General features: G+C 39.5%; 1 protein-coding gene across 7 annotated transcripts; it reads left to right on the top strand.

Moving 5' to 3' along the window:
• Positions 1-307: 307 nt before the first annotated feature.
• On the top strand, positions 308-27,095 carry DDX59 (DEAD-box helicase 59). Of its 7 annotated transcripts, none has more exons than XM_068406265.1 (8): positions 308-375; positions 18,429-19,258; positions 21,566-21,733; positions 22,347-22,436; positions 22,837-23,088; positions 24,713-24,865; positions 25,358-25,486; positions 26,764-27,095. In XM_068406265.1, the coding sequence occupies exons 2-8, from the start codon at positions 18,440-18,442 to the stop codon at positions 27,025-27,027; spliced, it is 1,875 nt and encodes a 624-aa protein (XP_068262366.1). In that variant the 5' UTR covers positions 308-375; positions 18,429-18,439; the 3' UTR covers positions 27,028-27,095. The 7 variants fall into 7 exon arrangements, with proteins under 7 accessions (XP_068262366.1, XP_068262363.1, XP_068262362.1 ...); XM_068406262.1 differs by lacking the exon at positions 308-375 and adding an exon at positions 382-475; XM_068406261.1 differs by lacking the exon at positions 308-375 and adding an exon at positions 16,929-17,072.
• Positions 27,096-27,548: the final 453 nt, after the last annotated feature.

Raw genomic sequence — 27,548 nt, 5'->3', positions numbered from 1 at the left:
AGCCCCAAAACGCTGCGCAAGCCCGCCGCGCCGCCCCGCCTCACCGGCGGCCTGCAGGCAAGCCAGGAGCAGTGCCGGCTACGCCGCGCTGCCCCGCGCCCGGGCGCTGCCCCCAGCCGCCCCTCAGAAGGCGACGCGCTCCCGGCTCCCCTCAGCTGCTGCCGCTGCGGTTTTCCACCCGCGGCTGCCGCACTGGATGGGCGAACCGCGGCTGCGCATGCGCAAACGCCAAGGCCGCCGCCGCCACCGCCTGCCCCGCCCGGGCGGGGGCGGGCCGCCCTCCGCCGCCGGCCGGTCCACGTGGCCGCCCCCTCCCCACGGCGGGATTCTTGTGGCGGCGGGCCGGGCCCTCGCCCTCAGGCGGGGCTGGTCGAGGTGGGTCTCGCCTCAGGCGGCGGGGCCGAGGGAGCTCAGGCAGGCTCAGCCCAGCCTAACCCAGCGGCAGCGGGGATGAGGGGCGGAGTGTTTCCCGCCGGTAAGGGGGGCGCCTAGTGGTGCCGGGCTGCGGGGGAGAGGGCGGTGTCCCTCGGCCGCCGGCCCACCGCTGCCGGCGCCGCCGCTTTCACGGCGGGGCCGGACGGGGCCTTCCCGCGCGCAGCCGCTGGCCTTTCTGCGGCGTGTTCTGGGAAGGTCGGGATCAGCCCCAGCGCCGGGGCTACGGCGTGCCTCGGGTGTCGCGGGGTCTGAGGAGCCGGCGGCCGCCTCGCTGCGGGGGGCCCGGTGGGCCGGGGCCGCGCTGACTGGAGCAGGGAGCGTTGCCGAGGAGGCGGGCTTCTCATCTCTCTCGTGTGTATTTGTCCCTCCCGTTTTAAATTGCATCTACACATAACTTCTTGAATACTCGGGTAGAAAAATGACAGCCTTAAAATGGTTCAGGGCCTGTTCACGTAATAACTGTAATAACAGGCAGCAGTAACAATTTGCCCTAGAGATCAACTGCTGTCTCGCTCACAAGTACCTGGGCTGTTTTGGGAAATGTATAAAATCGCTTTAACAGTGGCCTGTGTGGAAAGAAGTATTAGTCACAGTAGGAACTAGTAACTGGGTGATTAATGGCTTGCATTCAAACAGAATTGGATGAGTTAGCGCTGGAGTTGGACTCGAGGGTGTGGCCGTGCTGGTGACCCAGCCTTGCTGGTGAGGGGAAGGCCCTGCCTCTCCTTTGCGTGGGCACTGCGGTAATTGGGTGACCAGCAGTGCCAGAGGGTACTAAATTTGTGGGTTTTGGAAACAAATAGTTTATTAGGGTTGGCATAATGCAGAAGTGTGCTCTCCTCTGCCAACCTGGGTGCTCTAGCAGCTGTGTGGGTGAGCTAGTTCAAGAAACTGATCTGGCCAAAAATTAATAGTTTCTTTTTGTAGTTAGTTTTTTATCTGGCTGAGCTTTCTTGGGTCACTAAAGGACGACTCCTGACTTAGAGTAATTATTATCTGACCTGCCTTCCCCCCCCATCACGCTGCTTTGTGGTAATTTAGTGAGTGTCTTCCCAAACTGTTGCAGTGGAGGATGGCAGTCTGAGGTGGGTTGGTTTTGAGGTTCTTTTTTGGCCCCACTGAATCTGGAAAATAATATTTAGGCACAGTCTTAGCATGACACTGTAAGGTTTCAAGTAATATTTTATCCAAACTGTTATTTGTGTTTAAAGTTGACTGTGAATTGATCTGGACAGAGATTTTCCATTTTTACATGGCTATGTATGCTTCTAGCACTTCATGTGTACAACGATACAAATATTATAATTATGAGGCCATAGTGTACTTCACAGTTCTACTGACCTGAATCTATATTTACTAGCAATGAGTAAATGAAAGGGTTGTGGAGGTCAACATTTGAAGATATTATTGCTGACTATTTCCTCATATGCTCTCTGGGATAGGATTCCCAAACTGTCATGCATACCACTCATAACTGGTACATAGCTGGCTACAAAACCAGGAGCTGCTGTTGGCAGTATTCAGCAGAAGGGAGGGGAGGAGGAAAGTTTAGAAATCCTTGCTTTAGCACACTTACGACGGAAATTCCGAGATCTTCTACAGCAGAAATAGGAAGAATAATGCCTAATTAACATACAGGTGTGACTTGGGAAAATGTTCTCTATTCAGGAAGAGTATATGCTTGGTTTTCAACAACTAAAGTAAAACTTGTGTTTGCATTTTCCTGGATTATTTTTTATATATGCTTTGGAATAAGTTATATTAGCACAACACTTATTTTAATGAGTTTGTTTTTTATATTGCCACTAGAAAACTAGTTTAATTCTTCCTGTCTATTAACAACAAACACCTGGAATTCATAAGGTATAAAACGTCAAAATGATTAGAGCTAGAAAAAAATATATATGTACCAGATCCCAACTCATTTGTTTTCTTACATGACTAAGAAATATACCTAACAATTAGATCAACCTACAGGAAAACATGTTTAGGAAAATGATAAGGCCATTATTTAGGTATGATGAATATAGGATCCACTTTGAGGAGGTCAAAAGATTACCAACTAGTCCCTATAAAATAATATGAAACTTTCAGGAAGCAGGCTTTCTTAACGGAAATGTGGCATAATCCAAATAAGGAGTCATCAGCTACATTTAATGTACTCCTGTATTTATCATCTTGTCCTATGCACTTGCAAAGCATCTACAGATATATATACACATGTACTATACACTGACACTAGTGACAGTTACCTGAAACAAATAAAAATGTGGTCTGATCTTCCAAAATTCTTGCAATCGTGAATATTGGTTTACAGGATGCATCTCAAAAATGGCAATAGATGCAATTATGGATAGGTACATACATGAACATTTGCTACCAGTCTAATTTTAAAATGGAGAAATTTTTGTAGGTGCAGCATTTGTGCAGATTAAACCTGTTCAGAGTCTCAGAACAAAATCTAAAAAACCTGTGTAGTAACTGCAAAGTGTTCTTTCATTTGCTCAGTGCTCTTAGAAGTGAATGCATAATATAAAATCTAATATGTGTAAGTGAAAAAGAAGACGTCACCACCAGTTGCTGGAGTTCTTGTGCCAGTTGTTCTACTTTTGCAGGCATGCCAAAATGTGATCTTGCTTATTGCATTGTCAAAGATATCAACAGTCAACATAGAAAATGATTAAAATTTGCTGTAATTGTTCAGAGTGGATAAACAGAAAAACTGAGTGAGGAGTCATACGCTTCTGCTCTGCTTCTGTTTATCCATCTTAAAATATTCTACATAGTGATAATCTCTTCTGTACACAATCTTTCTGCTGCAAAGTATTTTATACTTTAAAGTTCATTCCAAGTGGAAAGACAAAGTATTAAGGATCAAAACAAGCACCTCACAGGTTTTTTTTTTACCTTCTTTCTCCTTTCCTTTCCCCTCCCTCCCTCTCTCTACCCCAAATTAGAAACCCATTTGACTAGTTTTATCCTGTGATTACATCATAGGCCTGATTCTTCCCTGTCATGTGTCTAGCCATTTACACAGTGGGTGTACCAAGCCTGTAGTCAGTGTCAGGCAACAGGAACAAATATGACCATGAAGCTATGAATAATGGTGTGGATGACAGTTGTTGCTAATAGTCTTAACCTTGGGAGATAGTGGCATGAGCCTTGACTAACAATTTCGTACCTGTTTTTTCACTTGTGTTAGGATTCACTTGGTTTCTGAAGAGGCTGTGTATAGCATAGTTGCCCGTAGACTGAATTCAGGCTAGCTCTAGATTACAGGGAGTGTTCAGGCTGGAGTAAGATTTCGCACGCAATTTCTTCCTTCATAATACTTGATGATAAAGGTAAAGTAAAATGTTTTAAATTAGCAATACCATTACTGTTTTTTTCTGTGACACTGTCTATAGCCAGGCTTCATGCTAGTGAACAGACAGTTTATCAGGCTACCTACAAAGGGTAGCAAAACCAATCCTATTTCAGATTAGCTGGTTGTATTAGGGCAAATCCACAAACACAGCAGTTCACAGCAACTATTCTGCCATGTAATGTTTCAGTCTTGATGTTGGAAAAAGGCTAGGAATAACATCATGGGGATATTGTCTTTAATTACTGCTATCAAATTTGCATATTAAAGATGATCCCATCTGTTTGGCTTAGAGGTTATCAATCATGATAGAAATGGTAGTGGCTGAGGGGAGGGGTGCGCCCTGTGGCCTGCAACCTCTGGCAAAGAGGCAGCATGCATAACTTGATGTGGTGCTGTCAGACTCTTAACATACAGACCAAGAACCAGCCGTGTCCCAATGTGATCCTTAAGAAAGGTGCTTGTTGGCTTCAGCAGGTTTTGTGTTGGGTCAGTGAGGTTGAACAGGTAATCTAGAAATGATTCTGTAAGGTTATTACAGCCTAAGGATGACTTGTGAAATGGAATTACTGATATTCCAGCCTCTTAAGCTTAAAATATTTTATTAAATATATTTCTTTATAAGTAATGGTAAAACCAGTAAAACTGGAAGAGTTAAGGAATTGTATTTTTAAATAAGTATTATCAAGTGAGTGATGGTCTGAATTGTTAAACTTCTTTGGTATTATTACTGAAATGCATGTATGTGGTTTCTGCAAGCTAGGAGTTTTCTCAGAGCATGATTTTGGAGGGGAGTATGTTCTTCCTGTTTCATGATGATACAAAAGTACAAGAACAGTTACATAATTATTGTCTTTCAAATTCTTCTATTAATTTGTAATTAGAAAGTGATGAGGCATTTAAAACAGAGGGAAACAGTTTATGAACTTTACAGATTCCTGTAGAGTCATGAGCCAAAGGGAAAATAAAGCTTTGTATGACATTTTACTTGGATGGTCTGTCATTTTTGATATGGTTTAAAATTGAAAAAAGGAAAAGGGTGGAGTAATAGCTACTTTAGCTCATTTACTACTGAAATTGGCACAACCAAAAAGCTCCCCAATGAGAATCAAATGTTGTACCTAACAGTCACTTCCCTTAATACTTGGATGCTACTGGTTTCATTTCCTGAACTTGGCTTTGACCTAATGTAGCTCCGTGAAGGGGGAAAAAAATCTGCATCTTCCATCCCAGTCCCACTGGGTCACCAACCAGGCAACAGATCTGTCCCTTTCCTGTGGTGTCTCAGAGGCAAAACCTCTCATCTCCCTCGACACTCATGGCTGGTTGGTTTGTCTTTTTTTCTAGTTACTTTGATGTCTTCTTTTCTGAGATTTTTTCATTTATTTTTAATTTTTTAATCTGGTTTTCACACTGTCTGCATTTATGTTCTGTCCATCTCCTGGAACTGTGCTTGTTCTAGGGGGTTTTAGATTACTTTTCTTCCCAGTAGTGCTGTGCAATACTCCCTAATTCCAGTGCTTTCTCCTTCTTGACATTCCACTGTTGCCAGGTTGTCTGTGAAGAGAGCAAATACCCTGCTATAACTTATGGTTTTTAGTATAAACTTTAAAACATATGGAATAGACCGTACCCTTTTCCATTAAGGGAAATCTGTGTACTATTTCTTTTATGGCCACCTGGTGCCTGATGTGTTTTCTGAGGAAAATCCGAAGTGTGATTTTATGAATATAACCTTTAAATACTCGAGCTAGCTTAGCTGCACTGTAAAATAAATGTATGGTGGGAAATTTACATTCAAAAAAACACTTTGTACAAAAATAAAATGCAATGTTATTACCATTATGGTAGCTGTTAGATAATGCTTTATTTGCAATCCTGTTCAGAGAAAAATGGGCATGACTCTAGTTTTCAAATGGTGCATTCAGGTGTAAGAAGTTTAAATCAGTTAGCAAGACTTTTTCTAAATGAGAGTGAATTTTGCTGTTGAACTATACTCCGTTGAAGTGACTGGCTGATTTTTTTCATTCTGCTTCTACATGTGAAGAAAGATCTGAATGTTCATAAAAGCTTATTTGTTTTGAGCATACACATGATTTATTAGTGGAGCATAAATAGACTTCAGTTTCCTGTCTTTTGGCCCTGCTTTCAGTTTCCACTGAAGCCCATGTGTGTCTGAATGAGACCAGCAGTAAATAGGAGAGAATGCTCTGTTAGAACAGTAAAATTCTGGTGTCATTTAATTGCAGCAGAATTATTTTTTGGAAGGGGTGGTAGTGAAGATGGATGAGGAGAGGAAAGCAAGGGAATAGCATAGGAGACTACACAGTTAAGGTTTTTTTTCTATATATGTTCTTTGAAACATCATCATCCAATTTTTCAGTGAATTTTTTAGGCAGTTTCTCTGTTTCCCTTAACTTACTGAGAAATTGCATGTTGTTGAGGAATTTTTGATAACTACTTCAGCGAGCAGGTGTAAATAGCTGGTACACTGTTCAAAAAGTGGTTGTGGAAAGTGTGTATCAAAGATTTTCATTGTAACCATTTATACATAGTGACCCTTGATGGCGTTTGAGATTTTGATTATACATGCATGGTAAGGTCATCACAACCTGTGTGCATAGAACTCTGTTACATTTAATTCTCTTTTGGCTTAACTTAATGTGTTTATAATATTTTCTGAGTAGCTTTAGAAGATGTATGGCTTACGGTTCATTTGAAAACATTTTCAATTTACAAAAATGTATAGGATGTCTAAGCCTCATGTAGAACAATTTGATTTAAATATTCCCGTGTTTCAATATATATTAGAAACATGGAAAGAGCAAAAATTATTTTAATAGTTGCCTTAAACTAAATGTGTGTGTATATATATGTATCAACAAAAACTTGGCTCCAACAAGGATTTTTTTAAGATTTAGGTTAATCCTATGCGTAGTTCCCATTCGAAATCACTGGTGCCACAGATAGGATTAAATTTAAATGTGTATATAATTGTGATTCTGGATTAAGGGTGTCATGCAAAATATTTATTTTGAAGAAATAACCTGGATGTTTTATTTCTTCTACAAAATCTCAAAAGAGAAATTACCTACAAAAGGTTTATACATCTTTCTGGTTATTCTGTCCTCATATGGTATTCTTGGTATATAGTATACACGGCTCTGTTAAAGCATAGGGTGTTATCTTGGCTGTCTCACCTGGGCAGGGAGCAGTCATGGTTCCGCTTGTTGGTGCAAAGAATAGAAATGCCCATCATCATCATGGGTGTCAGAAACAGAGCCTTCTTGTTGTATTAGACAGCATAGTTGAATACAGATGAAGGAAGGGGGTAAGCAGGCTGAAACTTGCTGCTCAGGGAATTCTTGAGCCCTAGTTGTGATGGCTGCTGCCCTGGAAGCAGTCTGAGACAAAGGACACTTGGGACTCCCACTTCTGCACAGTACTTCATACTCCCCCATAGTCTGGGGTTTGTCTTAACAGCCACAATACAGTCCTTAAGGATGATCATTTACTAAATGAGGAAGAAGCAGCCTGGGGAAAAGTATGCTAGTAGGCACTGTGTTGAATCAAGGGGATCATTATATGAGACAAGAAAAGTAACCCCTAGAGATTTTGTATGAGAACGGGGACTTGCTGGGGTATATACCTATCAGTTTCCCTTTGGTCTGGCAAGTCTTCTCTGTTTATGTCAAGCTCTTTCCTCCTTTTCTATTCTTAACAGAAATGAAGCAATTGCCTGATTGGAGAATGTAGAGTAACAGAACAGATTTCATTGCAGTGAACCCCTGTGTTGATATAGGTGCAGCTTGTTCAGTTGAGTATTTTGTTATGGATAGGGTAGCTGTTGAAATTGGGTACTTGAGAGTCTCTGTCCCTGCTGGTAGTATGCTCCTTCAGAAGTGGTAAAAGCGGTAAGCCATGGTCACCAGAAGACATGGGGAAGCAAAAACTGGCTCAGTAAGAAAGTGTATCCAAGTTAGAGGGCACACTGCCATGTTTTATTCTGTTTTACCACCAAGATCTTAAGTGGTATTGTACTGGTATAATTAGGAATACTATTTGACTTCTTTGAGTAAAGAGATGAACTGGAGGTGGGATACTTCAGCAGAAACATATGAAAAAATAAGAATTATAAATGCTATTTATGTTGTAGTAGATCATAGAAGTTCTAGTCAGAGGCCAGGGTATCACGGTGGAAATGCAGAATCAAGTGATGAACCATTTTAGTTCAGATTCAGAATGATAAAGTTTTAGATACTGTAAGACTAGGCAAGCAGTAACAAAAAAGGCTTCGATATTACATTCCTCTGATTTAGTTACGTAAGACAGCCCAGTCCCACAGAAATATCCTTGCTGCTGCTAGAGAGCAGGTTTCCTGTGTATCAACAGAAGATTAAGAACTATGTGCGTGGAGGTGCTCTGTGTCTGTATTTCTGCTGGCTCTTTAATCATTATAGGAAGACATGTCATGCTTTCCAGGGCCAACACCCTCTTGTAACCACTGCCTACCTTTGTGGCTTCTTGCAGAGCAGACAGTGTCAGTAATGCAGAAGTATTTTCCTTACCTTGCCTTTTTGCTCCAAGTTCCACTGATCTGGTAGGAGCTCTTTGTTCTTATTTGTCTCTGTCTGGCTAGCCATGTTTTTTCCTTGTTCAGGTTGTATAGTGCAGTGGTGCTTTATTTTCAAGTCTTTGCAATGGTAATGTCAAGGGGAGCTGTTGCCCTGCAGCTTTAGTTTACTGTGGAGCTGAGCAGAATGAGAATCTGAGTACGATGACTTACTCCAGTTCATAAAAACTCCTCAAGAATGGTAAAGTCTTTATACACCCAGCATGTTTGGCTGAACTGCAAATAATCTCAGAGGAACTGTTGTTTCATAGGATTACTTAGTTTTAATTTGTATTGAACTGTAAGGTAGATGGGGATATTCTGGGGGATAATATGCTCTAGACAAATCTTCCTGAGGGAAAAAGCAAGTTAGTCAAGAAAATGAGCAGAAACATTTCTAAACTACTCTGTCTCATGGTGTTTTCTGGCACTGTTCCTTCCAGTGTTTCCATTGAAATAATCTCACCAGATATAGTCAGAACAGTTTTATAATTTATTGATATGTTTTGATGGTCTCTTTTAGTTTTGAATTGCTGGGAGGTTTCTTCCTCTTAGGCATAAGCCTAAGCCACCACTTTTTCATAGCTCAGGCAACTATCATAGCTGCCTTGCTGCTTGACACATGGCTATTGCCTGAAAGAGAGCTTCCTTAGCTTGGGCTGCAATCTGTGTCGTGCCTGAAATCTAATTTCTATGTATCTTGCTAGTTGCCACAGGAAACAATATTGCTTTGGCAAGGAACTGTACAAAATGACCTTGTCCTAATGGGTCATGTGCCAAAAAAGAAAACAGGAACACTGAAATTGGACTGCTGCACAGCTCAAAGCTTTGAATCATTTGGTTAAACGCAAAACAAAAACAACCCCATATAATTTAACATGGAAATTCTAGGCTTATGTTTTGTAAGAATGGTGTGTTAAACTTAGCCAATTTTTTCACAACCTGGCCTTATACCCAAGTCAGATGAGTTGTATTAAGAATTAGCAAAGATTTAATCCACTGAACTGTTTAGCAGATAGACTCCCATGGGTGCTTCATATATGCATTTAATACCATCTTCCTTAAAAAGAAAATGCATGTCAGTGGAGTCTTGACCATACAGCACAGAAGTCTCCTTTCACACTGCAATACTTCAGACTTATTTAATACCAAAGAGTTAGAAAACATATAATGATCTGACGTGCAAACTTGCTAACCAGAGGGTTTTTTCAATAAAGCAACTAAAAAACTATATGAAGTGCTAAATTGTTTACCTTATTTAGTGTAAATTTAATTTATTCCAAAACTTGAAAATGTATTTTAAAACTTGTAATCTGAATTCTTTTGAACCAGTCATTATCATGCTGGATTTTTTTGCAGCCAAGTTACAAATCCCAGAAAAATAAGGTTTGCATGGAAAGTTCTTGGCAGATCTCTCTTGGAACAGCACAAACAAAACTGCTTAACAAGGAGGCATTCATTATTTTTGTCTTGTTACCCTCTGTGATTACAGTCACCAGCTGTAAGGTTACTGGCTGCTTTGAATCTTTCTAATAAAAAGCATAGGGAGCAGTCATGCAAGGGTGGTAGTGAGAGATAACGTTGCATTTTTGAGGCTTACTTTCTTTTTTAATAGCTATTGTGCTTTATCAAGCCAAGCTAATGAATTGTCTGCATGTTCTCACAGCAAAGTTTAGGAAACCGACTGAATTTCGGAAGGACAAATCTGTTGGTTTAACTTCAGCAGTCTGCGGTCCTGAAGTGTGCAATTAAACCACAGATGGACAATTTAGTGCCACGAAGTCATGAGGAGTGGAGCTTTGTTTGCTTAGTATTTGTAACAACTAATTGATAAATACTGCAAGTGATTCACAGAAGCAAAAGCTCAGGAGAGGGTTAAAAGGTTTTCTGTTTTTTGACCATTGTGATGTATTCTCATCTCTTCGGTTATCTTGAATACCATAGTCTCATATAATTAGCTTTTTATTAGTATTTTCACTTATTCAGTGCTTTCAAGTCCTCAGTTTTATCACACCTTGACTGTATTTGCTGGTACGTCTAGCTTAAAAGAGACAACAAAACATTCTCTCCTTTATGCAATAAAACTTAATTACACATACTGAGTTTTAGATGTATCCCTTAAGACAAAAGTACTTCAGTTTTATATTTTCATATTTAATAGTATACAATTTACACAGCTTTGTAAGAACAATGTTTATGAGAAAGATCCATACAATATTCAGTGTTTGGTACAGTGCCATTCTCTGACTGTTCAGAGGAGCCAAGCCATGTTCTGAGAATGTCTTCATCTCGTTTTAGGTAGGTGGGAGTTTGGCTGAACTTATATGAAGGGATGGAGTGGAAGCTGTTTTCAGACAAGTAATTTCTACCTCTTAGGTTTGGATTTGTGATATTTTTGGGATATTTTTTGGTACCATGCTGGTACCATTTTGGTACATGCTGGTACCAGCAAGGGCTAATTTAGCTGGAATTGAACTAGGAACTCAGTCATTGTGTCTGAACTGGGTTTCTCAGAAGAATATAAATAAGAGAGCTACCTGAGAGACCGGTAAGTAGAGCCAAGCTTTGACATGGTAAGTATTCAGAGGTGGACTGCTAAGGCTTAGGGTAAGGTCAGTTTTGGATTTACACAGACTTGGTCCCCTCCTCATTTACCTCATCTGTCTTCAGACTGATCCATGGGACTTTGGTATTCCCAGACTGGGATATAGCCTAAAGCCTTTTACTCCCTCACAGACTAAGGACTTTATGCCAGAAGATAGGTATAAATAATAGAGAGCTGCTATTCAGTCCTGTTACTTTGTCATTCTTCAATCTGTGCTTTTTTGTCTCAGTAGAATGACTGTTACACACTTATGTATACAGTAGCATTTGCCTGGGAGGGCAGTTCATCTTTGCCATGAGTGAATATCCAAGTGCAAGGATGAATTTAGTTTAAATATATGATCAGATTAATGCTAATTCTTTTCATTGGTGAAGCAAGAAAAACAAGCAAATGCAATTACTGGAATTTTAAGGTATGTTTTCACTTACAGATTACATAGGTGTTTTAACACCTTAAAATTTGAGTAGTGTATTGGTTTGGTAATGGATCATGACATGTTTAGCTATATTGAAATACATTTTTAGAAAAAAATTCTTCTACTTTAGTTCATTTTTACATAGAAATGTTTAGAAAATTATTTTCTAAAGAATTAAAGGGGTAGAACAGTACTTGAAATCATAGTTAAATAACACAGTGAATCATTTCTGAGGCTAACAGTACCATGTGCTGCGAACCATTTGTCCAGTACATAATCGTTCTTCCAGTTCAAGTTGCAGCATGGTAGCTTTCTATTGATAGGTTTTTCCCTGAGTTAGGTTTTGTCCATACTAGTGCAGCCAGCATAAACACTGTATTGTGTATTACGACTAATGGGACAGAAATACAGTCATGCTAAGACCAGATTCAGATTGGTTCTTTACCACTATGTTATTTTCTAGAGCTAATGAAAACCATGGCTTCCCAGGTGACTGACAGAAAAAAACTTTGGGCTGTTTCAAATGGCTATACATTATTTAGTAGGGAGGAACTGGCAGAATAATTTAGCCCTGCTTTTTCAGATTCCCAGGTTTATGTTTTTTTGGAGTTTATGAAAAGGAAATTATGGAAAAAAAAATTAGCATTAACAATAGCAATTCTTTTCACTCATTCTTTTCTATGCATGAGAAGTAAATAGGGAAGAAACCCATCTAGAGAAGGAACAGTGAAATTGATGCACATGTTTTGGAGATAAGAGAAAGTAAAAAATTGTTTGCCTTTTGAAATTAAAGCCATCTGGTATATTTTCCTGTTAAAAAAGTCATGGGCAAATGGCCTACTTGGTGACCAAGTATTTATATTGCATTACACTCCTTTTGGAAAGGATTTTAGCTGAAGGTGTAACTTTTTTGAGTTAACTAAGTCACAGTTCTTTTATCCTCTATTTTGCTTAGCAGTCATGTACAATGTCTTTTTTAGCACATGAAAAAGATATGTGCTATTGAAATTAATGCCAAGTACGCCACAGGTCTGCAAAATTAATATCGGATATGTGCAATAAGAGACAGTGGGAAAAAAGTATCCACAAGGTCTATTTTTTTAATTAAATTGTTAAGACTGCATTGAATACCCTGTACACAAAGAGTGATGTTTGAGAAATTTAAAAGTCTGTAGGCTAGAGCCCAACAGTAACAGTCAATTAGAGCAGTGGTGAAGGCTGACATAAAGGAAGCTTTTGAGACCTGAACCCTGGAGCTGGAAGGATCCTCTGTTTTTTAACAGCCGCCAATAGCTTCCAAAGGCAGTAGTCACAGCTGGCAGTCACTCTGTAGTGGGGATATCCTGAATTTGGCATCTACTCTGGCAGCAGTGAGATGGCTTTTTGTAGGTGCAGTTACAGCCTTTCCATGTCCTTTAATAATTTTTGTGTGAGGGATTCAACTAGGCCAATTTAAGACTTCATGCAGAGTCAGAATAGGGACCAAATGTAATGTAGGGAGGAATGAAGGTTAAACCCAATGATTAGTATTGGCACAGATTTTAACAGGATGACTGGTAAAAAGTCTAGTTTCTAGCAGCTCCTGCATGTTTTCCAGACCATTCTTAGTACAGTGGTTTCTGCTCTCAAAACTAGCAGTGCTCTTAGGAGCTTTAGAGGTCGAAAGGGAAATTTATTATCCATTTACTCAAAAGGCTTATGATGTAAATTTTTCCTTCAGTCTGTCACGCTAACGGATTATAACTCTGTGCTTCTTCCACCTGTCTCCCTGTAATACAAATGCAATGTACCAGAGCAGAAACTGTTATGTTTATCATACTTGCTGATTAATTAGAAAGGTCTTCATCTCTTAAGAAGTGAATTGATTGGAAAAAGAGTTTATTGAGGGGGCAGGTGGCAATACTCATCGAACACAGGTCATCTGGCAAGCTGGAACTTAATCATTCCTATTGTCTCTTGTGGATTTTCTTTTCTTCCTCTCCCATCCTTTTGTCTGGGACCCTGGAGGGGGGAGAGGGGAAGGGATTTAATTTCAGTAAGTGCATGTTATGGCAGTGTTATCTTGGTTTTAGAATAGATGCCAATCTCATGTGCCTCCAAACAGCCTAATTGGAACACAAATCTAAATGGCAAACTGGTAAGCAGCTTTCAAATATAATGTTTTATATCCTTTCAGAAAGAAAAATAGATTAACGTGAAAGAAGAGAATTTTTAATTCTTAATTCAGCACCTCTAATTAAGTTATATTTCAAGATTTATTTAATCCTGTTAATTTCCAACTGAATTCTCTAAGAATCTGGGTTCCAGTTTACTGGAAGTCCCTAGAAATTTGCAATTGTCTATGCAATCTTTTGATCAAATCCTTGTTCTGTAAGTCTCAGAGACCTAACAGAGGTTTGTAAGTTAGTTTAAATGATTCGCATATCCTAAAATAATTCCTTTTAATTGGAAAAAGCTGCTCTGTATCTTGTACAAAGAAGTTGGTAATTGTATTCACTGTAGTTTTTACAGTTGTGTTAAGGCTGTGGTGATATTAAATCAGAGAGTCCATTGATTCTTCAAGTAAATATATATGCAGTATTTGAGCATATAATCATATACATTAATTATGTTCATAATTTTTGCATGATTTGCTCTGTACAGTTATTTCCCTGTGGACTACCGGCATTTAATGCTGGAGCTTCAGGGCAGGACTGCTGTTCACTTTTTTTTTTTAAAAAAAAAAAAAACCTCAGTAATATGCTTTAAGAACTCAGATTTAATAAGTTTTTTTTTAAATTCCAATTTTACCACAGATTTCTGCAGAGACTAATATTGACCAATATTTCCTTAGAATGTGGCTCTTCAAACAAAGAGAATGCTCAGGAAGACTGAAAACCCTTAGTCCAAGACTTCTTTCACAGATTATTTACTTTCAAAAAGCTTAGGAGTTGCCTATTTGGATTAAGCAAAATTAGAAAAACTAGGCCTCAGAATAAGCATACTGTGTGCAGTACCTGTGCTAAATCAGGACATTTTGTATGAATATGAGCAGAATTGACTAGTTAATGGTTAGCCACCATTATTCGTTTTTAGATTATCTGGATTTTTCCTGTGTGGCTCCTGTAAAGCTGTAATTCAGAAACCAGTGGTGTCATTAACTCACTGACTCCTTCAATCAAAGAACTATTCATTAAGTATGCTTTGGTTAGAGCTGCTGTTGACTGCCTACCTACAAATCTGCTGAGTGGCTTCAAAATCCCAAAACGTTAAAGAAACAGAAAAATATTTAGTTTCGTAGCATCAGATGGAGCAGACACAGGTGCCAGTCCACAAGTAAACATGCTTTGACTTCCATGCCTTCTGAATGGAAAGACATTCCCCCCTCTCTTTCACCCAAGCAGTGGATGTTTTGTTAACTCCAATTATACGTATTGTGGCACACTTAAAAAAAATAAAAATTCAGGGAATCACTTTTATTCTTTAAGTGACATCTTCATAAACTTCATGCTCTTCATCCATTATAGTGTTAAAAAACAACAATAAGGCACTGGGATTCCTTAGTTTAGAATAATGATACACAGGACACATATTGAGATATTTAAAATAATTAATAGCATAAAGAAAAACCAAAACTACTCCTCTTGATGAGGGTCTTTTTGAGGCACGTTTTAATTTTCAGATTTGTCAGTACTGACACTTGCCACTGGAGGGAGGGATGCATTAGGTGCTATTTGGACTTCAATTTGAGTCCATTCTCAGTAGTTTTCGTACACTGGAAGCTCACTCTAAGTGGAAAATTCAGACACCACGTGAGGATCTTTTGGTTATAGAGGAAACTTAAAATGCACTGTATTAAAATGTTTTGGACACTTACCCTTTGGGATGTATTTATCTGTTAATCAAATCACTGTATGGAACTTGAGAACACCTTACTTGCCAGATTCATGGAGAGGTGCCTACAGGTTGTGTTCTGGTTCAGGTTTTAATTAACGGGGTCGCTCTGGCAGGTATTGCTGTGGAGAGCTGAGGCATATGCTACAGTCAAGTGGCTCTTTGAAATGCTTGTGATACCATCTCTGAATTAGTATGCAGAATGCCTGTTTCTTACAGATTTAGTGTGCCTGGGAGTAGAGGAATTTCAGCCTCCTGCTTTAATCCAGTCTTGTTTTACTGAATTATTTATTATTTGCAAGTGATGGGAAAGGTTGCTTCGTGCTTCTCACGAATGGCTGTGAGATGTTACAGGGCAAAGCACCTGTTTTTAAATGAGGGCAGGAACCTAAGATGCCACACTTTCTTTCTGTATATTTGATGTAGAAACCATGAGTGAATATGGAAAAATCTTCTTGATACAATTTAAAATAGACCAAGAAGTGGGATACCTTAATCTTAATAATTTGTGCTTGAATTATTGTTTTCATTATCTGTTTTGACTTTTAATCAATAGTTACTATCTTTGTTACTCTAACAGAAATTTGCATAAAGTTGAAATAATATATTGCTGTATTATATATATATTAGTCCTTTGGACATGTGGGTTTGTGTGTGCATTGTTATATTCCTGTAGCTCCTGATATTTATTATAGAAATTACTCTGAAGAGGCATATCCATTATATAAGGACTATATTTGAACAGGGGTTTCTAATAATACATGAGACTTTCGTAGGCAGCTATTGTACTGGAACACATGCAGCATAGACAAGATGAGAAAATTGTAAATTCTTGGTGTTTTACCAACTAAATTCAATCAGTACTCTTTTTTCCATGAACTTGGCTTCCCTAGGGCGGTGGCACTGGTGCAGTGGTCACACCTAGGCTGCCTTGCAGAGCACAGGTTGAAGTTAAGTCTGAAAGGCTCTTCTGCCCTGCAGTGAAATGTGGTACATTCTGGTGTTCTCATGCATTGTGATGTAGTGTAAATACAGTATGCTTGCTTATTATTGAAAAAAATAACTTAATTTGCAGCATATGAACAGTCCTCTCATCATGCCCTTCCAAGTGTTTTAAGTGGGTCAAGGCATACACTGGGCATTTATCTGGCATACCTGACGCCTACATCATATGCAGTAATAACATGTTTTTCTCATGCGTGCAAATACTTGTGTGTTTGTAGCATCTGGCAGATGGGGCTGTAAATACGGGAGGGGAGTGCGGGGCGAGCCCACCCCACGGGCCTAAGCTGTGCGTCCGAGCTCCCCCACCGAACCGAAACTCGGCGGTGGCATCTCCCGGCGATGCGGCTTTCCCCTCCCAGGCCCGGCCACCCCGGCAGCGGGGAGCCCCTGCCCCGCGTCTCTCCCCGCCTAAGGCAGCGGGCGGCCGCCAGGGCTTCGCCTCTCGCCCTCGGCCCAGTCCGCGCGGCCGCCGGTGAGGGCCGACCGCGCCGCGCCGCTCCGCTCCTTCCCGTGCGGCCGGGAGCGCCCGCCCCTTGTCTCACTTCCCCTCGGCTCGCCCCGTCCCCGGCGCGCCCTCGCGGCTGCTCTCCCAGGGCTCGGCGGCGGCGGGGTGGCGGCAGTTCCCTGCTTCCGCCGGCTGCTCGCCCGGCGCTGCCTGCGTGAGGCCGCCGCCATTTTGTGAGGAGAGGCGGCGGCGGCAGGGCTGGCGGCCGGTCGGCAGCGCTACGTGAGGCGGTATTTCTCCGCCGGCGAGGAGGAGGAGGTGGGGGCCGGGCTCCGCCTCGCAGCAGTGGGGCGGGGGGAGGCTGGCGGATAGAAACGGCTCCGCGCCGGCGGAGGGTGTGTAGCCGCTGCGGGAGAGGAGGGCTGGGGCAGGTGGGGGGAGAGGCAGAGAGCGCCGCGCTGCCCGGGAGCCTCGAGGGCAGGGGGCTTCCCGGCGGGGTCGCCGTTGGCGGCAGGACGGGAGCCTCCCAGGAGCCCGAGAGGGGTATATAGGCTTTTCGTCAGCTTGGCACCCTTCGTGAGCACGGTTTGCTCCCCTCACCCGAAAGGTTTCTGAGTTTGTAAAGAGGTTTGTTGTGGGAAGTTCGCATTAGGTGCAAAAATTTAAATGGTGAGATCTGGCTTCTGATCCAAGAGCGAGGGGGAGCAGCCTCCGTCCAGGCACCTCTCCGACCCGCCGGTTCAGCCAGCAGAGCTCATCGGACCGGTGAAGTTCCTGCCGATGCTTCACCGCTCGGAATTGCTTTGAGTTACGCAGAAAAAAAAGCTGTCTGTAAACACAGAGATAGCTTTCTGTATTTTTAGAAAGCTGATATGAAAAGAAGTTGACAGAGACTGATATACACGGTACGATTAAAATTACAGTATTTTGTGTACTTTGTTTACCGATTGTACCATACCAAATGATTGGTGAGAACATCTGACACTTTCAGAGTCAACTACTGAAAGCTTCAGAATATAAAAGTTAGTTATTTAGGGACACTTGATTTGGCTTCCTTATGTTACAGTAGAGACTTGGCAAATTGATCATGTGGATCTTTGCTCTTGCTTTGACACCCTGAACAAACAGAACTGGACTCTAAATGTCTCAAAGTTTAGAGCCTCTTTAAATTTGCATGGACTTTGAAAAGGACAACAAAAGGAGTGGTCTTGGGTGGGTCCTGTACTAAATTTCACATCCTTTTCAAAATTGGTGATTTAGTTTGTTTTTTCATACCTTAGAAGAATGCATGTTTTGCTTCTATATCCCATCTTAGAAACAACTAAACTCTCTAAGGGTTTAAATATGACTGTATCTCAACATGGATAAATTTCAAGACAGATAGTGAAAATCAAATTTTTTATTCAACTGCAAATGTCTAATACTGAAAACTAAGCGTAGGTGGATCTCTCCATGCTTCCACTGTTATTTTAAAGTATTGCTTTACATTGCAGCAATACTCTTAAGGCCAAGATCATTTTTAAACAACGCAGTTTCTAGATTTTTTCAGGGATTGAGAGTTGGTTTCTAGGTTTGCAAATATTTTTCCTAGACTTTAATTTTATTGTGGTAACAGTAAAATGTACCTTTCTCAATGATAGCGGTTTCTAACAACCATAACAATTTTCCTTCTAGTGTACTGAAGCATGTTTTTACCAAGATCTGTTAAAGTCAAGAGGAGTGCTGATGAGGACAAAAGTTGTACAGCTAAGAAAAATAAATTGTCTTCTGGAGAATCTTTGCTAGAGGAGACCACCGAGTTCCAAGACACTAAGTCAGTTAGAACAGAGACTTCTGCTTCAAGATGCAATTTGAATGAAGTTGTACAAGAATGCACAGAACCTGTAGCTGGAGATCTTGGTGTTGCTAATACAACTTTGGGAAAGGACAACCAAAATACTGATGAAGATGGCTCTTCAGAAGAACCCATAAAATCCTTCAGCAAATCCCAGCGTTGGGCAGAACCTGGAGAACCTGTATGTGTTGTCTGTGGTCGCTATGGAGAGTATATCTGTGATAAAACAGATGAAGATGTTTGTAGCTTGGAATGTAAAGCCAAACACCTTCTACAAGATCAAGAAAAGGAAAAAAAGCTAAAATCTGATCAACTCACAAAAGCAAACTCTCAAGCAGAAACTCACCTGCTTAATACACCTTATTTCTACCAAGATCATTCCTTTATTTTAGGTTTACGAGATGAGCAGATTGAGAACCTTAAACTGCAGCTAGGTATTGCTGTCCAGGGCCAGCAAGTTCCAAGACCTATTGTAGAGTTTGAACACTGTGGTTTTCCTGAAACTTTAAACCGTAATTTAAAGAATTCTGGCTATGAAGTCCCAACTCCCATCCAAATGCAAATGATCCCTGTTGGACTGTTAGGGAGGGATATTGTGGCTAGCGCAGATACAGGCTCCGGAAAAACAGTAGCCTTCCTACTCCCTGTTGTTATGAAGGTTTTGAAAGAGGTAATGAAACTTCATGTGTTTAGAGAAAGTGGTTTACAACTTTGTCTCTTGGATTCCCAACATAACTGTGAATGTAATTGCAGTGTTGTTTATTGACATTCAGTGATTTATTGTACTTTTGATTGATGGAGCCTTGGTTCTTGGGGGGTTGCTGATTATTTTTAATGACTTTGAATGTTTTTTCACTTTGGTCAGGATATAAAGCAACTCTATTAATATCACCTAGTGTACAGTTTCCCCTTGTTAAGAAAGGTAACTAAATTCTGTGGTAAACTTCCTAAATGACTTAAAATAGAAAGTGAAAATAATTCCAGGCCCTCTGCAAGAAGTTGTTCCTGTATCTTGATATGTCAGATGGCTGAAGGAGATTTTTTGGCATTTGCATAATTTCACAGAGTAATTTCTGTTGGAATATGTTCAGCTGACCATCAGATTACTACAGGAATTTGGGGTAATATAATTTCTGAGATCCTCTAGTTATACAGTCTCCCCTTTAATACTGTGGGGCAAAAGCAGTTAAGATGACTTTTGCTTCATAAGGATGTGAATGTATGATGAGAAGTAATGACAGATAGTATTCTGTACCTGTGTGTGGTTCAGTATTGCTTTTTGCTTTAGTGGTTTTATTCCAAACAAGATGCATAAGAACATATTTGAAAATTCTGGACCTGATTCTAGTTGATGTTTTGAACTGTTTAGATGCCTTTATAGATATATATATACACACAAGTGTGTGTATGTGTGTACAATTTTTTTCAAATGAATAATGTAAAGATTATTTAAGTAACTCTTTTAATCTTTAAAGTACTATAGCATTAGTATTAAGAATGGAAGCATTATATAGGAGCTTTTAAGAACAGGAGTATAACACTCCAGTACCTCCTGTGTCTGGTTATCATTAAAGTCTGCAAGACAGTTATATGCTTATAATAACATGCACAAAATTGGAGCCTCAATGAATAATACTTAATTTCTCAACATGATCTTTCTCATTCTTCATCTTCAGGGTACTGTACAAGTTAATGTATATGCAAGAAAGAATTTTATTTTGTTGTTTAAAAATAATTTTCATTTTTAATGTAAAAGAGAGATAAGATGTTAAGAGCATAAGGGTAAACTGGTTATGAGATATTTGACAGTTCCTGGCTTCTCCACATTTATGTAGATACTTTGTTTTTGTGGTGGTAAGTTGTTAAGTTAAACACTGTTACCAACTTGAAAACAACTCAAAAAGCCCTGCTTGACACAAGTATTTAACTATGTAGTTCCTTTGATGATACAGTGGGAAAGGAACAACATCCTACTGTTGGTCACTTGAAATATTCCAGTTGAAGACCAGAAAGAAACATACCATCCAGAAAACTGTTAAGTGAATTTGTGATTGTAGTATCAGTATATGAGCGAGCTTTGTTTATTTGCTGAAGGGGTGATCAGTGTTACTGAAATAATGCGTCTTGGAGCTAGACCATTATTTTGCCTTTTTTTTTTTCCACCCCTGATGTTCTTCTTACTTTGTTAGTATGTGTTAACTGGAGTTAGAAATCTATATTAATCTGAGAGGAATTATTACATGTAATGTGTTTTCTGGGTTGCAGAAGTATCAGTGAGGTCATAATTTGGTTGAAGATCCTTATATAAGGAACAAAAAAAGAATTAAGACTGTACCACTTTAATGATTCATCTCTACCTGGCTGACTAATGGCGGGTCAGAGGGGTTATTGATTTTGTTTTTAAATTTCAGAGACATAATGTTTTTGCTGTATGAAGTTCCTATCACTGCTTATCTTATCTGGCTAATAATTAATGGTTTTACTTAGTGGTGTGCAAGACAGTAAAGGGAAATAGCCTGTTCCTCTAATATCAAGACTTCTAAAAACTTTTTTAATGATCTCTAGATTCAACTAGCATCCTGTGTTTTGAGTTCACGTAGAATTTATTCTGAATTTCTGTTACAGGTTCAGTGCAATAACTAAAATAGAAAAAAGTAATCTTTACAAACGACTATTAGCTTTCTGGACCTTTTTTTGTTGTCAAGAAGCTATTCTAACAGGGTACTTACACATGCATTAATTTTTGTTTTCAAAAGTCGATTAATTGAGGGATAGACTTTCTTGGCCTGCATTGTTAAAGATATAATCCCTTTCTACCTTCTGTCTTTAGACAGAAAGGGTATTAGCAATCTAATTGTATCCCCAGTAGCTGCACTATATACTTTATATTTTAGTATTGGAGGATGTAATCTTGAAAGATTTTTATCTAAATAATAAAGCAATTCCATGTTCAACAGATTTCTCCCCCTCTTTCTAGACAGAAACTCCATCTGCCCTTATTTTGGCACCAACAAGGGAGTTAGCAATTCAGATAGAGAGACAAGCTAAAGAACTGATGGCTGGTTTACCAAACATGAGGACAGTTCTCCTGGTAGGAGGTTTACCACTGCCACCACAGCTTCACCGTCTCAAGCAAAGTGTTAAGGTAAGGACTATAGTGTGTAAAGATCCTGTGTAGAGTTATGTTTTCATGCAATTCACAGAAAAGGAAAATGTTGCTGTTGACATGTATGGACCCACAAGGATGTATTTTTCCTAAGTCTGAACTACTAAAATAACTGTTCGTTCTTGAAAATTTTACAGTAATACAATTATTTTATTTTTAGTATTTTGACTTCTGATTAAACATATAATAGTTTTTTTCATTTTTAAAGTTTCATGCATGATATTGCTGCTTTCAAACACTGAAATATGCCATTTTATTAGACAAGGAGCTGTAATTACAGTAAAAATAGGTCATTTTTAATGCAGATTACATTGCTTGTATTTCACACAGAATCACAGAATGTTAGGGATTGGAAGGGACCACTTTCATTAGAGTTCTAAAAGGTCCCTTTCCTTTTGAGGCTTCATAATTTATGAAGTTATCTATAAAAGTTTTAAGACTTATTAGAACACAAGTAATTCCACTAATTAGTGCCCTTCTCACTTGTGTGCCCTAACTTTATAGTTTTTCTAGGACAGTCATCTGTCCTTTCATGGAAGTTCTAACTCCTGTTTCTTGGTTGGTTGGGGTTTTTTTTTGTCTTTTTTTTTAGGTCATAATAGCAACACCTGGAAGACTTCTTGAGATTTTAAAGCAGAGTTCTGTTCAACTGCATGGCATAAAAATCGTAGTGGTGGATGAAGTAAGTTTTTAGTTATCAGGGCTGTATTGCCTGTACAGAGGTCCTTGAAGAGCCTGTGCGGGTGGCTAGTTAAACTGATTAAACTTACAGAGTGATCATTATAAAGAGAAAATGTATTTCTTAAAAGAAAAATGCATTTTTTAACACAATTTGAAATGTGTTTGAACAATGCATGTTCTGTTGGCATAAAAGACTGAGATACCTGACAGGGTAATACTGCTAGACCAGTGTGAACCATTTGTTTTTAATTTTCTCACTTAGCTTTTCTTCTGACTGAAAATACTCCTGCATTTGGGTTATTACATGCCAGTCATTTACACTATGGTTCTTCCGTCAATTTAAGTTCAGGATTCTGCTGTTTATGGAAAAATCTAGTACAAATTTAATATTTTTCACTTAGGTGGATACCATGTTAAAAATGGGTTTCCAGCAGCAAGTGTTGGATATTTTGGAAGACATCTCTCACGATCATCAAACCATACTGGTGTCAGCCACGATTCCAGTGGGCATTGAACAGTTAGCAAATCAGCTTCTGCAGAATTTTGTAAGAATAACAGTTGGAGAAAAGAATCTGCCATGTTCCAATGTTCGCCAAATTATTTTGTGGGTAGAAGAACCATCTAAAAAGAAAAAGCTGTTTGAAATACTAAATGTAAGTGTAATATTTTTCTTATAAGATCAACGTATAAAATTATTCATGTCTTTACACGTCACTGTCAGGTTCTCATCTTTAATTCTAATGTGTGTGTAGTGAAGAGGTGGAGTGAGATTAAGCATATAACTGCACTAACTACTTCAGTACTGCAATGTAGGAGCTTTAATGGCAATTTCAGGGATTACTCCACCCCCGTCACTCACACCTCCTTCTGTGCGGCAGCAGCAAACTAGATTCCTGTGCTGGGACCCAAGTTAAAAATTATAATTTTGGTAATTTTTTTTGGTTTGCAGTATGGCATCCTGAAGATTTGCACTGGTTATCTGTGAGTGGTAGAGGAACAGGACTTTCTTAAACCTTGCAAGGTCCTGCACCTGGGTCAGGGCAACCCCGAGGCTGAGGGATGAAGGGATTGAGCAGCCCTGCAGAGAAGGACTTGGAGGTACTGGTGGATGAAAAGCTGGACATGAGCCGACAATGTGTGTTTGCAACCCAGAAGGCCAACCGTATCCTGAGCTGCATCAAAAGCAGCGTGGCCAGCAGATTGAGGGGGGTGATTCTGCCCCTCTAATCTCCACTTGTGAGACCCCACATGCAGTACTGTGTCCAGCTCAGGAGTCCTCAGCACAGGAAAGACATGGACCTGTTGGAGCGGGTCCAGAGGAGGGCCACAAAGATGATCAGAGGGATGGAGCACCTCTCCTATGAAGACAGGCTGAGAGAGTTGGGGTTATTCAGCCTGGAGAAGAGAAGGCTCCAGGGAGACCTTACTGCAGCCTTTCAGTGCTTAAAGGGGGCCTATAAGAAAGATGGGGACAAACTTTTTAGCAGGGCCTCTTGCAATAGGACAAGGGGTAATAGTTTGAAACTAAAAGAGGGTGGATTTAGACTTGAATGTAAGGAAGCAATTCTTTACTGTGAGGGTGGTGAAACACTGGAACAGGTTGTCCAGAGAGGTGGTAGATGCCCCATCTCTGGAAACATTCAAGGTCAGGCTGGGCAGGGCTCTGAGCAACCTGATCTAGTTGAAGATGTCCCTGCTCGTTGCAGTGGGGTTGAACTAGATGACCTTTAAAGGTCGTTTCCAACCCAAACTATTCTATGAAACTGTCATAGCTGCTTTATGGCCTGGGAGTGGTTTGTCATTTTAAATGTCATTAAAGAAACCAGTGAGAAAGCTAATTTAGTTCTTTCTCGAATTTTCTTTATATAAGTAATAATATATACCTTTTTTGAGTACTTTGGGGGCAAATTTTGGAGTCTTGGCTGAGGTTATCCGAGAAGTAAAAAAGAATCTTTAACTGAACCTCAGAACTTAGAAATTCAGGATTATTATGTAGCATTTAAAGAATTGTAAAAGAAAGCTTCTGACTTCTAAAAAATGCATGTAGTGATATAAACTTGGGTTCTGAGTACAAATCAATCTATGTTTATGATGTACAGATTTGCATGGTTTCATGGCTAGTATCTTGTTCCTCTTAACCTTGAGTGTAAGAACACTTATTCATCTGAAAGTGTTGTTAATATTGGAGATAATGAGGAGAAAAATTGAATCCAAGTTGCTGATGATGAGCAGCAAACTGTTGTAATGCCTTCTTACATAAACTGTTTAATTTTACAGGATAAGAAACTTTTCAAGCCTCCAGTGTTGGTATTTGTGGACTGTAAACTAGGAGCAGATCTGTTGAGTGATGCTGTTCATAAGATTACAGGATTGCAGTGTACAGCTATGCATTCTGAAAAGCCTCAGGTGGAAAGAACAGACATATTACAGGTTTGTGCCTCTGAAAGTTATGGGGGTTTTGATAGATTTAAAATGGCCATTTTTTTAAAGGTGGCTTAATCTGAATGAGTTAAGTCATAATTTACAGCTTTTCTGCAGTAAAACCTGGAGTGTTGCTGGGGGAGAGGAGAGACAGATGGGACCAAGCAAAACTGTAGATAATAATGCCATTTTAAATGCAGATAAATACTGGAGACTACTTCCTAGGTTATTTGCTTTGAAAAGAGAATTTAAATATGTTTTTAACTTTAATTGATGATTTTTTAATTAAAATTGTGGTTTTGATCTGTCTTTAATTAGCTCTGTGAATTATGTTCCTATTGAAATCAAGAATACAGGGGAGCCATTCTTTCTTCTGCAATAGAATAATCCCACTGGGTGTGTTCTTGCACTGTATAATGAACCCTAGCCTATGCTGGGAGAGAGGTTCAAAATATAAAGAAGGAAAAAAGGGTTAATGTTTGTTTATTCCTCCCTTGCCAGGGATTACTCCAAGAGAAGTATGAAGTTATAGTAAGTACTGGAGTCCTTGGACGAGGGCTTGACCTTGTTAGTGTCAAACTGGTAGTAAATTTTGATATGCCTTCAAGTATGGATGAATATGTACATCAGGTAAATACATAAATTGCTAAAGCATTATTTGAAAAGTATACTGAAATATGACATCTACCTATGGAACTTTAAATGTAAACATAAAGATTATTTTCCTCTTCAGAATATTTTTTTATAGGAAAGGAAAGAAAGGTGCTGAATATCTCTTCCATGAGTCTCTTATCTAAATTACTAAAATCTAGAATACTGTTCTTGTATATCCTATAGAAGTTACTAAAACCTAGAACAGTGTTTTTATATCAATTACATGTGCAGCATTCCTGTTTTGTACTCTCTTGTATCATTTTGTGTCTGTAGAAAGCAAAGTTTACCATGTTTTTCCTATCTGTGTGAAGAAAGGCCAAATTACCCCTCTTTCTGCTGCAGCTTATCTGCAGTGTGGGACATGCACATAATACAATAAGGAAACGAGTTGTGAACTTTCTTTTCATTCCCTCTTTCTACTCCAGTATCTCCTCTGATTGTTTTGCTGAGGATTTCTTGCTTTAAAAAAAGATAGTGTGTGGGTTGCGCGTGTGTGTGTGCATTTATGTATATGTACACACACACCAGCCCTAGTTTGGCTAGCAGATCAAGAGAACTAATAATTACCCTCTTTTTTGGCACTTATGAAGCCACAGTACTCTCCTGCTGCGCCCAGTTTTGAGACCAGCACTACAAGAAAAGCCAGCAAACTGGAGAGAGTCAGTCCAAAGTCAGGGGGCTGGCACACACGACGTGAAGAGAGGCAGAGGAAAGTGGGCTTGTTTGGTCTGGCGTAAGAGATTTAATTGCTGTCTTCTATTTGGTAATGGGCGGTTACAGAGGAGACAGAGCCAGACTCTTCTTGGAGAGGCACAGTAAAAGGATGAGAGCCAATGGTCACAACTTTTCTGCAAGAGAAATTCTGGACTGATAACGGGGAAAAATGTTTTTCATGGTGAGAGTAGTTGGGCAGTGGAACAGGCTGCCCAGAGAGGTCGTGAGACCATTGTGCTTGGGGACACTCAAAACTCCATAGGACAAGGCCCTGCGCAAACTGAAAACTTACTTTGAAGTTAGCCCTGTTCTGAACCGGTGGGAAGGACCTCTGGAAGTCATCCAGTCTCATGAACTCCTAAAGCATTCTGTGTTACTAACTGCAGTGTATTAAAACTTGGTGCTTAGAGGATGACATAAAGAGATTTGGCCTTGTCACTTAGGTTAGTTGCTGTTTTATAACAGAAAATAAACTTTAAGGATATATACAGGACTTCCATTTACTATTGATAACTTAAAATGAGTTTTTGCTTTTTCAGGTTGGAAGAGCAGGGAGGTTGGGTCACAGTGGAACTGCAATTACTTTTATCAATAACAACAGCAAGAAGCTCTTTTGGGATGTTGTGAAGAGAGTAAAACCAACGGGCACCATTCTTCCCCCACAGCTGCTTAATTCCCCGTATCTTCATGACCAAAAGAGAAGGGAACAACAGAGACTTAAACAATTGCAGAATAGCCTTGTAACAGGAGATAATATTATGGACATTATTAGAAAACACGACAAAAATAATTCTCAGAGGTAATAAAGATATATTTATAGTCATCTTATGTAATAATGAAAGTGTGATTAAAAATAAACATGGAATTATAATGCCTTGTATATTGCCTTTTTTAAATAAGTTTATATATATACAGTTTTTTAAGGAGTCTCATTTTTATCTCATCTTTATTTTGAAATACAGGCTATTGTGTGTTTGAATTACATTAGTGCCTAGTAAAAATAGTCTATGTACCCCGTTTTCAAAACAGTAGTCTCTGGTCTTGCTTGCAACATCAACTGAGAAGATAGTCTTTTATTTTGTTTTAATATTTCTGAATAATCATTTCAGACTCCTTGTGAAACACACTCTTCTGATAATTTTATATTATATTATTTATGTTATTATATTGAAGTAAGATCTTTGCAAAGGATACCCTCTCAAAAAAATCCCCAAACCCACACATTTGGTGACAGATTAGTCTCTGAAAACAAGCCTCAATCTTTTCCTGTTAGTTTACATAAAAGCCTGCACACATTTCTCCGAATCCTCAGTATGCTCTCTGG

Source organism: Nyctibius grandis, chromosome 8 (assembly GCF_013368605.1).
Source record: "Nyctibius grandis isolate bNycGra1 chromosome 8, bNycGra1.pri, whole genome shotgun sequence".
NCBI classification, from domain to species: Eukaryota; Metazoa; Chordata; class Aves; order Nyctibiiformes; family Nyctibiidae; genus Nyctibius; species Nyctibius grandis.
Note: the sequence above shows the minus strand (reverse complement) of the source record. Positions and strands in the feature narration are given on the sequence as shown.